This window comes from Arachis hypogaea, chromosome 19, assembly GCF_003086295.3.
Source record: "Arachis hypogaea cultivar Tifrunner chromosome 19, arahy.Tifrunner.gnm2.J5K5, whole genome shotgun sequence".
Lineage (NCBI taxonomy): Eukaryota > Viridiplantae > Streptophyta > Magnoliopsida > Fabales > Fabaceae > Arachis > Arachis hypogaea.
The window spans coordinates 148,751,288-148,768,548 of NC_092054.1; the positions used below are offsets into that span (position 1 = coordinate 148,751,288).

A 17,261-nucleotide genomic window follows, 5' to 3' on the forward strand; every position below is an offset into this window, starting at 1 on the left:
TATACAATACAATCCTAAAATGACCTTTTTGATTTGTTCATTATTTTTAACACAAAAAGAGTGCATTGTTCTCAAAGAAACCTATATTTATTTAGTATTACTTTGCAAGGGGATAATATACAAAAATGTATTCTTTCACAATAATTAAGACATACATTAGCTGGAACAACTCTAAAAAAAAACTGAATTGAAGGCCATATATCTGTAACTAGAAAGCTACTGCCAAATCATATATATATATATATATATATAAAGAGTGTGATTATTTACCGGACAGAAAGAAAGGAAATTTTTTGGTGGTTTTAATTTTGGTGATTAAAAATAGAATGAATTTGATTTTTAAGTAAAATATTGACGTATGACAAAAAATTTAAATCTAACAGCAAAATAATTTTCTCTTTTTTTATAATTATTTTTATCAAAATAATTTCAAAAAAATAACACCAAAATAATTTTTAATTATATTTATAATTAATTTTATTTTTAAAAAAATTCTTATAATTATTTTTATGATTATTTTTATTAAAATAATGTTTATAATTATTTTTAAATTTTAAATATTTTTTATTATTATTATTTTTAATAATGTCTAAAAATAAAATCAAAATTATTTTTTAATTATTTTTATTTTTAAAAAATAATTTTTATAATTATTTTTATTATTATTTTTACCAAAATGATTTTTTTATAATTATATTTTTACAATTTCAAAAAACTAACACCAAAATGATTCTCTATCTCTTATAATTTCTTATGATTATTTTTATCAAAATAATTTTTTATAATTATTTTTATAAAATAATTTCAAGAAACTAATACCAAAATGAGACTCTCTCTCTTATAATTTTTTATAATTATTTTTATCAAAATAATTTCTTATACTTCTTACTTGTCCAATCTTGACAAAGGTTGTGATTTCACAAATTTGTCTAAGCATTTCCAATCTTATACTTAAAATGAAATCATGGAGATAAATTTGTGAAATCACAATCTTCGTCAACATTGGACAAGTAAGAAGACAAGTAAGAAGCATAAAAAAATATTTTGATAAAAATAATTATAAAAAAAATTATGAGAGAGAATCATTTTGGTGTTAGTTTTTTGAAATTATTTTATAAAAATAATTATAAAAAATTATTTTAATAAAAATAATCACAAGAAATTATAAGAGAGAGAAAATATCATTTTGGTATTAGTTTTTCAAAATTACAAAAATAATAATTACAAAAAAATCATTTTGATAAAAATAATTATAAGAAATTATTTTTTAAAAATAAAAATAATTAAAAAATAAATTTGATTTTATTTTTAGAAATTATTAAAAAAATAATAATAATAATTAATTAAAAATAAAAATAATTATAAAAAATTATTTTAATAAAAATAATCATAAAAATAATTATAAGAATTTTTTAAAAAGTTAAAAATAATAATAAAATAATAATTATAAATATAATTAAAAAAATATTTTGGTGTTATTTTTTAAAATTATTTTGATAAAAATAATTATAAAAAATTATAAAAGAAAGAGAAAATTATTTTAGTATTAGATTTGATTTTCTTGTTATGTGTCAATATTTTACTTATAAATCAAATCCATGCCACTCTTAGTCACAAAAATTAAAGTCACCAAAAAACTCTCCTAAAAAAAAATCATAATTAAAGAGCAATTTCAGATGTGCAACAAAATTGAGAAATGATATTTCAATCTAACAAGTGATGAGTTAGTAATTAAAACTAATAGAAAATTAGTGATTCCGTTTAAATATGTGAAGATTTTAGATATACAGTAATATATATATTAAAATTGGTATTGAGCTAGTGAATCTAACTCACCTTAAAAATTGCTTCAAAGATATTAGTTAGTTTTTTCATCTGTTTAAACAAGTTATTAAAAATTCAAATCTCGTTTTTGTGTAAATAATAATTTATTAATTAATAAAAAATTTTTAAATAAAATTTAAATTTATGACAAATTAATCATTAATTTATCGAATTAAAAAATAATATAAAAAATAAAATAAAATAAACAGAAGAGAAGTACTTTATTTTTATATATAGATTCTCTAAATTAAAAACCTTATTCTTAAAAAATATGTAACTTATCTTACATTTCTGAAATATAACTATATGATTATCTGAAATATTAAACTTGATTGCAAAAATAATCGTAAGCAAAATAATCTAATGAGATTGAATCAAATAGATTTTAATACTATATTATAATTGATATTTGACATTATTTAATTTATACTAATCCTTGTAACTAATTTTTGAAGTGATGAGATAGACTACTCACTTAATACCGATTCTAATAGTAGTATATTTGATATGCAATTATGATATGAAAATTAAAGTGTATAACTAACTGAGAATGTAACAAAGACAAATGTAGATTAATGTATAGGGTACATAGTGGTGCAAGCGCACTAGTTATGCTGCTAATAAGAGATTAAGAATAAAAGAGTAATTAATTAAGAATGCAAGTGGATAAGCATTACGACAGAGGGTGGTGGAGGTGTTGTGGGTTTGCATAAGAGAACAGGGAATGCAAATGATTAACGCACCCCCCTTGATGTAGACACCTCTTCAACAAGCTCTTCTCTCTTCTGCCACGTGTCATCCAATCAATGGTGCCAATTGTGGAGGGACGGCGCACCAAACACACACCATTTATCATCTGAAAACCTCAGTACCATGATGTGACATGCATATATGTTCTTGTTTTGCTCTCAAATTTTCATTAGCCTTTAGCCCTTTACCCATATATATATATAATGTAAATTAAAATATATATCGCTGCTTTTACTTCTTTATTTAGTATCACTACTGAAAAAAAATTAGTTTTAGCGGTAATTTAATTTATTTTTAATAATAATAAAAATTATCATTAATATATTTATTAGTAACTAGGCATTAATCATTTTATGTTTTGTTATTAAAATATTTTAATAGTAATTATATAATTATTAATAAAAAATTTTAATAATCATAAAAAATATATAATTATTATTAGGTTGAATTACTCTGTTGGTCCCTATATATAGTTTCGCGAAATTTTCAATTAGGTCCCTATACTTTTTTTCTTTTTAATTGAGTCTTTGCACCAAATTTTTTTTTAATTGGGTCCTACACTTTTTTTTTCTTTTATTTAAGTCCCTATACTAATTCTTTTTTTTTAGTTGGGTCCCTATAAAATTAAGTCAATTACTACTAAGAGGAACTTAATTGAAAAAAAAATTAGTGTAAAGACCCAATTAAAAAAAAAGTATAAAGACCTAATTAAAAATTTCACAAAACTATAGGGATCAACAAAGTAATTAAACCTTATTATTATTATTACAACCTATAATAATAACGACAAATATATAATTACCACAAAAATATAATATAAATAAGATATACAGTGGTTATCATATTATTATTACTACTAAAAATTTGTTATTGTTAACATGGAGTAGTATATTATATAAATTAGAATTCTTATTTATACTTTTATAGTTAAAATTATCAACATTTAAATTTAAAATTATTTGAAATAAGTTATTTGTTATAATTTTTATATGTCATAATTTTTTTTTAAATTTAAAGTGATAAAAAGATGTATATAAATAATTATATATATTTATAATACGTCTTTTTATAAAAAAAAATTTTATTTGTTTTATGCTGATTTTTTTTATAAAGAATAACAATAATTGAATTCTAAATCTTTATTACGGTTATAAAAGTTTTGATACTATATATATTATGAAATTATTTTTTCAGAAAGCTCAAACTAATAATAAGAGGAAGTATATGAATAATTATATCTCTAATAATATGATGAAAAATAATAAAATAATATTTGATGAGGTGAATAATATAATATAGAATATAAAATTGAATTAAGAGAAGATAGATATATCGGGTGAAATAAGAAGAGAAAGAATATGAGTAGTGTTGGGGTGGAAAAGGGTTAATAGCGGTGGAAGAAGGAAGAGAAGGGGGGTGGCGTGAAAACTTGTTGTCACGCCGTCCAAACAAGACAACTTTTTGGCCCCCTCTTCCCTTAGCTTGCTTGCATCTGCCACCCTAACCACGCGCAATCAATACCCTTCCTTCTATTAATATAAATATAAATATAATATTCTCTTCTATCTGCTTCTTTTCTCTACATATATACCATTCAACAAACATTCCTTCCTACTCATAAATACACCCTCTTCTCTCTTTAAATAAACATTCACATCCCTCTCTCCCTCTATCTATTCTCTCTCTCTCTCTCTCTCTCTCTACCTTCAATTAACAAGATCCAAGATATGACACTAACACAAATTCCTGTGAGTACATACTATTATTTCATGCATCTCCTTTCTAATAAACACCATCATCATTATTATTATTATTCTTTCATCACATTTTATACAAATCCCATGATCTTTAATTAAACTCCACATTCTCATGTGTTGCCATACATCCTCATCCATCTTTGGAACAACTGAATTATATACATATACCTAGCTTAGTTAGTAGTTAGTACCTTCTCATACATTATTCTTTTTAGATTTCTTGATATTCTATATATAGAAATAAAGGGTCCCAATCCAATGTCTAATATGTTTTGGATTTTGGCAAAAGTGTAATAATCAGATGAAGTTTATTTGAAAATTTCTTGTCATCATCAAAGAAAAAATTATTTCCCCAAATTTTTAATTTATTTTTTTTCCCAAAAGAGCTTTCAAAAGTTATTAGTATTAGGGTTAGATGTAGAGGTGTGTCTAGCTAGCTAGGTTTGTAAAGAATCTTATATATTATTGGAAAATTGTGAGATGAATGGTGATGATGATAATGGTGGTGGTGAGAAGGTCTTTCTCCACCACCAGAATGAAGGAGTAGTAGTGTATGTGTTGAGAGTGCACTACACTCAAAGAAATGTATATATGAAAGTCAAGCTTTTCGGCCACAACTTATTGCATATATAGGACTACTTTATTCATGTCATGCTATTGCTACTTATATAGGACTAATCATAATATATATCTCTGATGATGATCATATTTTTGTTTCCATTTTAATGGTGGGGTTCCACACATGGTCTGCCAATTTTTCTCATCGCACATGCTTCACTAATATTATTCTTTGGGTCCAATACCAATGTTACATCATCATCATTACTCTCTCTATCTTATGTATATATGTCAGCCCTAGATAGCTACATTATTTATATATCTCCCAAATCCAATTTTGGATAATATTTTTCGATCTCTATTCATTAATTAACAAAAGTAAAATTAGAGATATTATTTAAAATTTTATGATCCAAGATAGTAAAATGAGTTATTGGTTGTTTTTCAGGAGAGAGCATCAATGGATATGGAATCATGTGTGCCTCCAGGATTTAGATTTCACCCAACAGAAGAAGAACTTGTGGGGTATTACCTCAAGAGGAAAATTAACTCCCTCAAAATTGATCTAGATGTTATAGTTGAGATCGATCTCTACAAAATGGAACCATGGGACATACAAGGTACATATATATAGTATTCATCACAATATAGAGATACAATAATGTAATTAAAAGTACTTATATTATTATAACTTCCTCAACTAATTTTTTCTTGTTGGTTTTAAATTTTTAACTTTTATACCGAATTTATACACTCTTATATAATTTTTATTATTAAATGTGGCGTAAGATTCACATATAAAAAGTGTATGAGAGATGAATTTACCAAAAATGTTGCAAATTAAATATGATTTTCATAATCCACATATATAGATTTGGTTTAATTCAGTGTAAGTAAGTGTGGTACATAAGTTGAAATTCCGATGAATTTGAACAATGTGCAGATAGATGCAAGCTAGGGTATGAAGAACAAAATGAGTGGTACTTTTTCAGCCACAAAGACAAGAAGTATCCAACAGGAACAAGAACAAACAGAGCCACTGCAGCTGGATTCTGGAAAGCAACTGGGAGAGACAAGGCTGTTATGTCGAAGAACAGGATCATTGGTATGAGGAAGACTTTGGTCTTCTACAAAGGACGTGCCCCTAATGGCCGCAAAACTGATTGGATCATGCACGAATATCGCCATCAAACCTCTGAACATGGCCCTCCTCAGGCAAGTTCTTTCCATACATCCTTTTAATTTTTAATTAGATAGAAATTTATGTGTAGTTATCTTTATATAAAGTTGATAATAAAAAATAATTAATTATTGATATAAAATAACAATTAATAATGCTACAGGACCACACAATTTATTATTTTCGAAACAATTAACTAATAAACTTATTGATATAAAAAAAAACATTCAAATACACCAACAGAATATAAAGTATTATTATTTAGTATAAATAATAATTACTTATTTTCGAAATTTTTTTCTTAAAATAATTTAGTATCTAGTTACATCTTAATGGCTAATTAATGCTAGTAATTAAATAAATAACAAAAGTATTTCATTTAAAAAAATATTAGGTATAATTTATTATTTATTATTATTATTTTTAGTAATTCAACAATATACTTTCACATATATTTTTGGACATTAATCATTAATTGATGATCAAAATAATAAATTTTAATAATTCTTTAATATTATTGGTAATTTAATTAACATGGAAAAGCTCTTATGCTTTTCAAAAGTCATAATAAGTGATCAAAAGAGAAGGCAAACATATATTTTTATAGTAAATAGGATGTCAAAAACTATTCTTATTATTCCACTTTTCTTCCTCTTTCACACTCTATCTTTATTTTCAAACATATATACAGTAGTCATCACTCTTTTTTTCCAATTACACAATGCTTTCAACTTATCTTTTTCCCTTTCTCATATACTTAAACTTTTTATTCTTTTCAGAAATAATAATGTGGACCTTGCTAGTGATTGTTAAATTATATCTTCTTTATTTATTTATTAATTGTTTTGCTAAGTTCTATAAAAGAGCTTCTAGATTTCATCAAATTTTAACCAAATAACATTAAAGGCGTTCTTAGTTCTTATTGATGATGATCATTATTAGGGTGCAATTGAAAATCATTGAGTAATGTTCTTGCATGCATTGCGTTTATATTGAGCATTAATAATTAATTAGCTATACACAAGAGTTATTCGTAAAATGTTTTGGACATTTTAAATTAAATTAAAGATATCCCTAAGAAATTTCATAACAAGCATTGTTTTTTGAAGCATGAGGCAGCCATATTTTGGCGTTATGATTGAGAATCGTTAATACGTAGTAATGTCAACCATGTAATGAAAACATATCGCACTTACTCATAAAAGTTACTTTGCTTTTCATAAAGCCCAAGAGCCAAATGCAAATCATAACACGCTTCTCCTACTTTCTCTATCTTATCTTACACAACTTCATATATACATACATGATATATCCTTCTAAGCTTAATTAATATATCTAATTTATTATCTCTACTTATTTTTATTTTATTTTAACTTTTAGTCTTGCTTCCTCATACAAATTGATTATTTTAGTTGGTAAAAAAAATCATAAACAAAGAGTCACGTAAATAGTTATATCTCTAACACACTTCTTTTTTTTATTATTTGCCTTGTACTAAAATTTTTTTCTGATCATCAAAGAATTAAACTCTAGACTTCTAGTATGGTACTGTATCATAAAATTTTTTGGAAAAGTCAGTCTAGCAGCTTTTTTAAATTTTGATCAGCATATAACCAACAAAGAAAAGTGAGTTATTGAATAAAATCTCACACCATTAAAATTATTATTGATGGCTATTTGATGGCTATAAATCACAAAATTGTTGGTGCCCTAACACTCCTCAAATTTTTTATCTTAAAAATTTACATTAATTGATAAAAAGAGACGTATGAATGAGAATATTTATAAGACTCTTGATAATTAAGCGTTGACTAATATAATCGAATATTACAGGAAGAAGGATGGGTTGTATGTAGAGCATTTCGAAAACCAAGTCCAAGTCATCAAAGGCAATTAGGTTATGATCCATGGTGTAGTAATCATCATCATCAACCACATTATTTCAGAGATCAGAGTAGCTATGGTGGAAGGCCCTTATCAATCACAGATCTTCTAACTTCAGAAACTCATCATCATCATCATCTGCTGAATCACCCTACTGAAGGTACAAATTTTAGTCATCCCTTCGGTTCAGATCATCATCATCAACAAGAACAACAAGAGTTTGTAATATCAAATAATCATCAACAACTCATTGAGCTTCCACAGCTAGATAGCCCTACTAGTGCTTCTCTCTCAGCACCACCAACAACAAGTTTTGCAGTCAAAGAATCATCTTCCATTAATAATAACAATGAAGAGTATTGCAGTGATGAGAGGAACAACAACAACAATATTGATTGGAAAAGCTTGGATAACTTGTTTGCTGATACTTCTAATTACTTCTCAAATCCAAACATGTCCCAATTCATGACCATCAATCATCATCTAGGTTGTTTCCCTGGTTCATAATTAATCATTAATTAACTTGTATGTGTGTCTATATATATATATATCCAAAAAATAATTAAAGTCTTTAACTAGAGAATGATGCATATGGTGGATATATATATATATAATATTCATTATTACTATATCATATAAATAGGTTATTTCCATATTCATCTTGTGACGCACGTGCTAATTTAGAAGTTGGAGATTGATGAAATGGAAGGTTAAAGATGGGTTAGGAGATAGTAGTGTATGTTATTATTATTTTTTTCTATGGTGGTGGTGATAATGGAGATTCCTATGAAGAGTGAAGAATCTCCTCTACTTTAATTTGTTTAGAGGCTCGTGCATGAATTCTCTCTTTTTAACTTTGTTTTTTATTTTTTGGATGCTAAGTTTAACTTTCTGTTACTATTCTTGATCACTATATATTTAAAAATGTACATCTCATCCTCTTTCTTATTGTGCCCTTTAATATCTTTATTGCTTTTTAATACTAATGGTGTGGGTATATACTTTTTCTAACAATATAATATACAAATATATATATTAATTTTTGATGGCTCACATTGTAAAATGTTATATAGTCGTCTAATAATATTTTTTATCATCATTTACAAAATTAATATAAAAAAATTATTTTTGTTGATGTAATATTATTAATTAGATGCACGTATAAAATTACTATATATAAGGTGAAATTAAAATTCAGATACAATTAATTTTATGTGAAGTTGATAATTTAAAATAATTAGATGAAATTATATAAATTTAACTAAATTATTATTTAACGACTTTTAACTATCAACTTCACGTATTACCTGAGTTTTTACCGTTATTTTTTATATTGTATTTTCCCTTGCATATCGTCACAGTGGCTTATTAGTTACCATTGAGTCAGCTTCTGAAATTAAAGCTTGAGATTATTGAGGACCAACTACATGCTCTTTGGACCACCCGGGTCGATTAGTAAATAGTAACGCATTTTGAAAGTGAGAAACTATATCTCGTTGATTCAATGGTATTGACTTCTTCATAGTCAGCACAACCAAAGATCAATCTGTAATAATAGATAGACTAGTAGCTAGCTAATTGGAGAAACTCTAATATACAAATATGTAACACATAACAAAGCAGACCATATATAATACGTTTTTTTATTTCATTCTAGCAACTCAAATAGAACTGCCTATTCAATGAAGATTTAATAATTTTGGAGATATTCAAACCATAAAGAGCCCATATACACAATTGGCTTCGTAACTTAGTATTTGCTAAGTACTTCTTTTCGGTATTAAAAATTTGGTAACCCAACAATTCTAAAGTCTTGGTATTAAAACTTTTTTCCTTTCTTGGGCTTTGGCCCATTTTAGTGTTCTCAGTTCATGAGTTAAAAAAAAAAACAAAACATATTTTATTACTTTTAAAGTCATGATCTCTTAACTGACTTGGATTGGCCAAGTAGTTAGCTCATTTGTTCACTTAAATAAGTGTTGGAAGTTTGAATCCCACTTTGTGTATACAGCAATTTATTGGCCAATGACAGATTCTTAAATAGAGCTCTCATTTTGATTATGTAAGTTTATATTAATTTTTTTTAACAAAAATATTATAAATAATGTTAAAAATTAAGATTGTTAATGATAGTTAGTGTAATAACTAAAAATATATATTTAAATTTAGTTAATGAATATTTTATTCAATGATAATGTTAGGACTGGACTAATGTAGTAGATTATTAAAAAATATATGTTTATAATATTTTGTAATAATTATTAAAATTATAACTTAGTTTTATTAATTATTATTAGAGTTACGTTATTATGGTATAATTTTTGTAAAGTAAATTTTAATAAAAATGATTTTTTTGCTCCATTAATAATTATTTATTTATTGTTAGATATTTAATTAACATAAATATATTGTAGTTGAGTTTTTAAAATTTTTAATGTTGTTATAAATTAGGTTAGTCATACGGTTTAGGGTTAATTAATTAGTTATTATTATTAGTAAGTTATTATTTATTATTAGTGAAATAGAAATTATTACTCGGTCAATTATTTATGAATAAATAAATAATTATGTAAGGAATACTTTAATAAAAATTTAATAAACAATTTACTAATATGAATAATAATATCATAATTTTTGAAAATTAAAAAATATTTGAAATAATTTTTAGTTTTATTAATTAAATTTAGAAGTTAAATTATTATTATTGTGGAGTTTAGTAAAATAGATTTAGTAAATTCAATTTATTTTTTTAATTTTAATAATTAATGATTATTGTTAGATATTTAATTAATATATTTTCTGTAGTTAAATTTTCAATTTTTTTAAGAATGTTAGTTGATAATTTATAGATTAGTTGTATTTATGCATATATGCTAGTTACTAAATTAACTAATTAACACTAAATTTAGTATTATTTTAATAAATTAGTTAATTATTAAAAAATTATTAATTTTTAATAATAAATTAATAATTATTAATTATTTAACTAATAAATTATCTTACAAATATTTAGGCTTGTAGTATTATGACTATGTATTGTATTGTTGATGTATGTATGTATATGTATGTGGGTGAATAGAATAAAATAGGATACAATATTAATATTATTAGAGTTATAATTAATTATAATTTTTATAAATTGTTTGATATAATATTTGGTTATATTTTTATAGAATTTATAGGTGTTGACATGTAACTATTTACTGTCTTTGGATTCGTACAATCTAAATGTGGAGAAGTATTTATGATTTATTGGTTTTTATCACGTTTTTATATTAAAATAGTTCAACGTCAATCAACAACGATAAATACTCTAATCGAGAGGTGACACCCAGACACATATACATTTTACCTTTCAGTTAGTAAGTGTGCTGTGAAACTGGAAGATGTGACTGTTATTTTTGGTCTTCCAGTGACAGAAGTGACTATGAATAGTCACAAAGTCTTAGAGAATGAGTGTTTGCACTAATTTGAAATTGCACCGAGAAAGTTAGACTGTAGAAAAAGTTTCATAAAATTGACGTGGCTTCGAAATTCAAAAGATCGTTTGTAGTTGATTGACAAAAACAGCATTTAGAGATACATGAGTGCCACATTATGTTGTTATTTAGTATGATCTTGTTTGGAGACAAGTTTGAGCCAGCTGTGCACTGAAAGTTTCTGGCTTTGCTTTGTAATTTGACAGTGTCGGACAGTATAGTTAGGGATCGGCATGCCTAGCACACATGTACAGAGCTTTATGTAAGACATCTCATTTTGATTGCAAGAAAATCGATGATCCACTAACACTTCTGTTAGGTTGGAATTGGATCCATCTACCATTTCTTGCGCCAATTTCTGGACATTTCTGCATTTTTTCGTTTGCAAACAGGTAAAATTATAGACTAACATCGTATTTTCATATTTAGAATGAAATTGTGTTAATGAAATAAATCATGTTAGGTAGCATAACTGGGAGCGTGCAGACCATCGTTATAGATTTCTAGTCTTGTTCATTTTAGGAAGTCCATGTATGTTTTCATTAAATAAGTATTTGTTTCAAGTTGAGTCTTATTATTATTTGGCTTGTAATCATCTGTTTCTTTTATCATGTACAGTTTGTGTGGAGTCTATGGTGTTGATCGCATTAAGCCAAATTTAATTTCTGCAGACATCTATATGCACTCAGTTGTGTGGAACACTACAGTGCCGTTAATATCATTCGAATGCATTGAGTGGCATACAACCGATAGATTTAGGCGACAGTTTAGTTTCTCCAAAAAATTCCTAATAAAAAACAGAGTCTAGACAAGGCACACAAAAAATTAAATTCCATTTCCACAACAAATTCACCATCCACCACAATAAAAATTTCTACTACAACAATATCATATGATAAATATTTAATAAATAAATATAATAAATGAAATTAAAAATAAAATCTACCTATAAATTATAAATCATAATAAATCATTATAAACTAATATCAAAGTTATACATAAATATTCCCATAAAAAAATTCACATCAAAATATTAATATTAATATAAAAACATCAAACATACGTACATAAATGTTAATTATATTTAACCAAATAAATAAATATAATAAATATTCTCATAAAAAATACTCACATCAAGAATTTTTTTTGGTGACTACTCACATCAAGAATTAATATTAATATAATAAATATTCATATAAAAAATTAACATTCACTATATTAATATTAATATTAATATTAATATTAATATTAATACTAATATAAATAAATATTCATATAAAAAAATCAATATTCATAATATTAATATTTATATTAATATACATAAATATTCAAATAAAAAATCAATACTTACCGTATCAATATGAATATAAATAAAATTGACATTAAATAATTATCTCAATTTTAACTAAATAAAAATATAAACACATAAATAAATATTAATTAATATTTAATCAAATAAATAAATAAATTTATTATCTTAAATTTAACTAAATAAAGACATAAAAATTCTAATTAATTATATTTTCACATGTCACGTAATTAATTAATCGATCGACAATATAAATTATAACAAAATTCTAATCCCTTGTATAAATATAGACACGTACTTGTATTCATATATATAGAATACTCTATAGAGCATGCATGGTATCTAAATCTAAAGTACGCATGAAAGATGGTTCCTCAAACAGTTGTTGGTTTGCTAATGCATTTGTCACTTCTGTCACATTTGTCTCTGTAGTACCGTTAACTTGATTTTCGTCTTCATCTGAACTAATGACTTTGTAATCGTTTTCAAACTCTTTCTCATTGTCACTATTGTAATCTTTCCGTTTAATATTTCAGTAAACTTCAGATTGTTCAAACTCAATATACAACTCAATGAACGACATCTGAGAGCGACTTTTAATATACATTGAAAATATCTCTTGCATGCTTGTTTCATCAGTTACATATTTAGTTTAAAATTCAACGAATCCACCAAATATCAGTATAAGATACCTGTATAAAATACATGATATTCTCCTTGACATTTTAGAATCTATCTTCTCATAAATCACAACTTTTAGTTTTTCAAATGAGATTGTGAATGAAATAACAACATCTAACGAAATTTCACAAACAAATTTCACTTATTCAAATATTTGTAACAAAATTTGACCAAAATAATATACTTTTAATACGACTTTATTATCTTTTTTTTTTTCTCACATGAATATGAATTTTACTATAATTTTTTTTCAAACACATATAAAAAGGATAGTTCTGGAGAGACTCAGAGAAGGAAAAGAAGAAGAAAAAGAAAAATCTGCCAACGAGTTCCATATATATATATATATATATATATATATATATATATATATATATATATATATATATATATATATATATATATATATATATATATATTAAACAAATTAATTGGTCCGATTTCTATTAACACATTAAAAAAAATAATTTTCAATAAGCAAATCGGACAGTTCGATTTGCTACCTCTCTCTCAAAAAAAAAAAAAAAATTAAACTACATTGGAATCAGGCGATCTGGTCACTTACATGCAAATTTAAATTTTTTCTTTTACACAAATCAAACCATTCAATTTGTGTACCTATTTTTACTAATAAAAAAACCAGACCATCTAATTTTTTATGTCTATATTTAAAAAAAATAACCATTACATTTAGGTCTAGCATCCAAAATCTCCATAACAAGGTACAATACACATAATATGCATGTCGAAAAAAATGGGCCGAAAAACCAGTCCCGTTAATTCCGCTAGATATTATCTAGGAAAAAAATGATGTTATGAAAATGAAGTGGCTCCAAAATGGAGTGAGTACATATAAATACATAAAGAAATAAATGTTTTGGTGTAATAATAAGAAAACGAAAAAAAGAAATTAAAATTCTAAAACATAGTTTTCTTCTTTTCGGTGACGCTGAGCTTCCTCCTTCCTTCTTCCTCACATCACAACACACCACCACACGCTTTCGCATTCGAATTCGCATTAAATTGAAATTGCAGCTCAAAGATCCTATCTTTAGGGTTCCCAATTTCATTTTCAAGTAATCGCCCAAATTCCATTCCATAAACCCCCGAATGCCAGTGCCGTGATCGGATCCACCTTCTGCCGACGACGATGCCGGCGCCGCGGAGCGTCACGGCGGTCGATACCGGTAGGTTGCTCCTCAGGGACCTCGAGAACAATGGCGAGGACGACTCCCCCGCCGCCAAGAAGCCCAAATCGGAGAAGTTCCCTCTCAACAGCTGCGAATTCGCCGCCGCCGTCGCCGTATTCTTCCTCTTCGCCACCGGTCTTTTCTGCATCTACCTCACCATGCCCGCCTCCGAGTTCGGCCGCATCAAGCTCCCACGCACCCTCTCCGATCTTCGCCTCCTCAAGTAAATAAAGATCCCTCTTTTCATTGGTTTATTTGAATCAAATTAGCATTAGATGAACGTAGCATCAGATTGGTTGGAACATTAGTGATTAGACAGGGGGAGAGAGAAAGCCTTTTTTTTTGTGGGAAAAAAAAAGAAAATTTTGGAATTTGTTGTGTTGTTTTGACTTTTGAGTGTAAGGGTGTGTTTGAATCTTTTTGTGTAGTTTATTGTGTTGTTTCTTTGTGTACAGAGAGAATCTTTCAGCATATGCGAGTAACCACCCTGCACCGTTCATTCTTGGTTACTGCTCAACCTACATCTTCATGCAGACCTTCATGATTCCCGGGACCATCTTCATGTCTCTTTTGGCTGGGGCCCTCTTCGGCGTTGTTCGGGGAATCCTTCTTGTTGTTTTCAATGCCACTGCCGGCGCTTCCTCTTGCTTCTTCTTGTCTAAATTAATCGGACGCCCTTTGGTTTCTTGGTTGTGGCCTGAGAAGTTAAGGTTTTTCCAAGCTGAGGTTTGTGTTTCTTTTGTGTTCATGTGGGAATAAGCTAGGTTGAACTTTGTGATGTTAACTTTGTTGTAACTTGGTTTTCTTTTGCTTTAATCAGATAGCAAAGCGTAGGGATAGGTTGCTGAATTACATGCTTTTTCTGAGGATAACACCAACTTTGCCAAATCTTTTCATCAATTTGGCATCTCCCATTGTTGATGTACCGTTTCATATATTCTTTCTGGCAACATTGATCGGTCTTATTCCGGCGTCATATATTACTGTCAGAGTAAGTTTTTGTGCCCATGTTGCTGTAATTTTAAGATATGTTCTTCCCTTTCCTGTTTCTGCTCAGCTTGATATTGTGGTAATCCTAGTTTGTTTATATATTTATGCCTTAATTCTCGAGTGATTTTAGCTCATTCTGGTTAGTTGTCTTCTAGTTGCCTGCTGGCTTCTAAACTTTAAGTTCTTGAACTCAACCTCCGAGTATATGATCAATGTGTCCTCTTACTCAAAGTGGGCAACCAGGAATATATGGGCAAAGGGTCTTTGTGGAAGTTTCTTGCAACATTTGTTGGATAATCGCATCAACTTAAGGGGACCAATCTTGATCCTCAAATGAATTAAGTTGCTCATCCTATTCCATAAGCTCTGCTAATGACAATTTAACAGCTTTTTCTTTTTTATAGCTTAGGAACCTTGGAAGTTGATCTGTTCAAAATAGTTAAAATTGGAATGTTTTGTCATGATCATGAAGAATAGTTCCTACTCCCAAGTTTGTTTAGGTTTCTTCATTACATTTTGCTGTACACTACTATTAGAGAACTATGTCCAAACCTTTTTCTCCTCATGATCAGAGTGTGTTTCAGGTCATCTACCTGGATTGGATAATTAAAGTAATAAGAATGGTTCCATTTGGATATCGAGTATTTGCTTGTTTTCAATTTCATACTCAAAAAACTAATCTATATCTACCAGAAAAAAATTAAAAAGAAAGGAAAAAAAAACAGTTTCTCACTCATATTTTGTTTCTTTGATCATGAGTTAGACTGACAGTCATTTTATATTAGTATGCTGTTTTCATTTTTCTGCTATATGTCATTCTGATTTGAATTACATTATATTTTTCACTTCGTTTGATTCCAAACTCCCAGATTAGAGGCTAAGAAAAATTCTGTCCAGGTTTGTCTATACTGTTGTGGTAGCTGTTCTGCATTTATGTTCTAATGTTTCCATTGTTATTTAAATAGGCTGGTCTTGCTCTTGGGGATCTAAAGTCATTGAAGGATCTATATGATTTCAAGACATTCTCAGTTCTATTTCTCATTGGTTTTGTTGCCATATGTCCTACACTTTTGAAGAGGAAGCGAGTGTATGAATGAAAGCTATGCTGGCTCACCACACATATCATCAATGGCAAGTTACTTAATCATTGAATTAGATTTTGACTATTGATCAAAGTGGATTATGATTAACCAATATATCGTTGAGAAAGGATGTATTATTATTAATTAAAAACAGGATATGCCCCATTTTATTTTATATGGTGGAGCCACTTTGTTCTATATTATTTTTGTTTTTTCTTTCATTATTATTTTCCATTTTGATGGCTAGAAGAGGGTAAATGTAGAATTAGTTCAGTGGGAATCAGATCATCCAGCAAGGGCCAAGGGTTCTAATGGAGCATTTAAGTTACTCATAATGTAGCCATTTTGGCATCAGGGGAAGGATTTGATAAATGTTCTTGTGAAGCTGTCAGCATATGTGCCTTACACCATATAGGAACTGACTCTGTATCATTGTTTATCAATATATGTTATAATAGAGAAATTCATTTAATTCTCCCTGTTCAATTTTGATCCTCTCCAACTCGATGCTTCCACAAACAGTTGTGGAGAAATTAGTGGGCATGATTGTCACATTGTGTGTATCATATCATGTATT

The 17,261-nt window shown here is 27.1% G+C and overlaps 2 protein-coding genes across 3 annotated transcripts; both read left to right on the top strand.

Annotated features, from left to right (window-relative positions):
- The first annotated feature begins 3,984 nt into the window (after nucleotides 1–3,984).
- On the top strand, nucleotides 3,985–8,901 carry LOC112775069 (NAC domain-containing protein 30). 2 transcript variants are annotated; one of them, XM_025818540.3, is made up of 4 exons: nucleotides 3,985–4,322; nucleotides 5,338–5,509; nucleotides 5,833–6,104; nucleotides 7,903–8,901. In XM_025818540.3, exons 1-4 carry the CDS (start codon nucleotides 4,302–4,304, stop codon nucleotides 8,458–8,460), a joined length of 1,023 nt encoding a protein of 340 aa, XP_025674325.1. In that variant the 5' UTR covers nucleotides 3,985–4,301; the 3' UTR covers nucleotides 8,461–8,901. The 2 variants fall into 2 exon arrangements, with proteins under 2 accessions (XP_025674325.1, XP_072084107.1); XM_072228006.1 differs by having other exon boundaries at nucleotides 4,002–4,322; nucleotides 5,833–6,108; nucleotides 7,907–8,901.
- Nucleotides 8,902–14,161: 5,260 nt separating this feature from the next.
- LOC112775402 (uncharacterized membrane protein At4g09580) lies at nucleotides 14,162–17,156 on the top strand. The gene is made up of 4 exons (XM_025818988.3): nucleotides 14,162–14,835; nucleotides 15,068–15,338; nucleotides 15,433–15,603; nucleotides 16,568–17,156. Exons 1-4 carry the CDS (start codon nucleotides 14,573–14,575, stop codon nucleotides 16,697–16,699), a joined length of 837 nt encoding a protein of 278 aa, XP_025674773.1. The 5' UTR covers nucleotides 14,162–14,572; the 3' UTR covers nucleotides 16,700–17,156.
- The last annotated feature ends 105 nt before the right edge of the window (nucleotides 17,157–17,261 follow it).

What these genes read in the sequence shown, in the direction of transcription:
- LOC112775069 (XM_025818540.3), top strand. Translation starts at nt 4,302, where the DNA reads ATGACACTAACACAAATTCCT. An exon ending in GGAACCATGGGACATACAAG is followed by an intron (nt 5,510 to 5,832) that starts GTACATATATAT and finishes AACAATGTGCAG; the next exon opens with ATAGATGCAAGCTAGGGTAT. An exon ending in CTGAACATGGCCCTCCTCAG is followed by an intron (nt 6,105 to 7,902) that starts GCAAGTTCTTTC and finishes CGAATATTACAG; the next exon opens with GAAGAAGGATGGGTTGTATG.
- LOC112775402 (XM_025818988.3), top strand. Translation starts at nt 14,573, where the DNA reads ATGCCGGCGCCGCGGAGCGTCACGGCGGTCGATACCGGTAGGTTGCTC. An exon ending in TCCGATCTTCGCCTCCTCAA is followed by an intron (nt 14,836 to 15,067) that starts GTAAATAAAGAT and finishes CTTTGTGTACAG; the next exon opens with AGAGAATCTTTCAGCATATG. An exon ending in TAAGGTTTTTCCAAGCTGAG is followed by an intron (nt 15,339 to 15,432) that starts GTTTGTGTTTCT and finishes TGCTTTAATCAG; the next exon opens with ATAGCAAAGCGTAGGGATAG.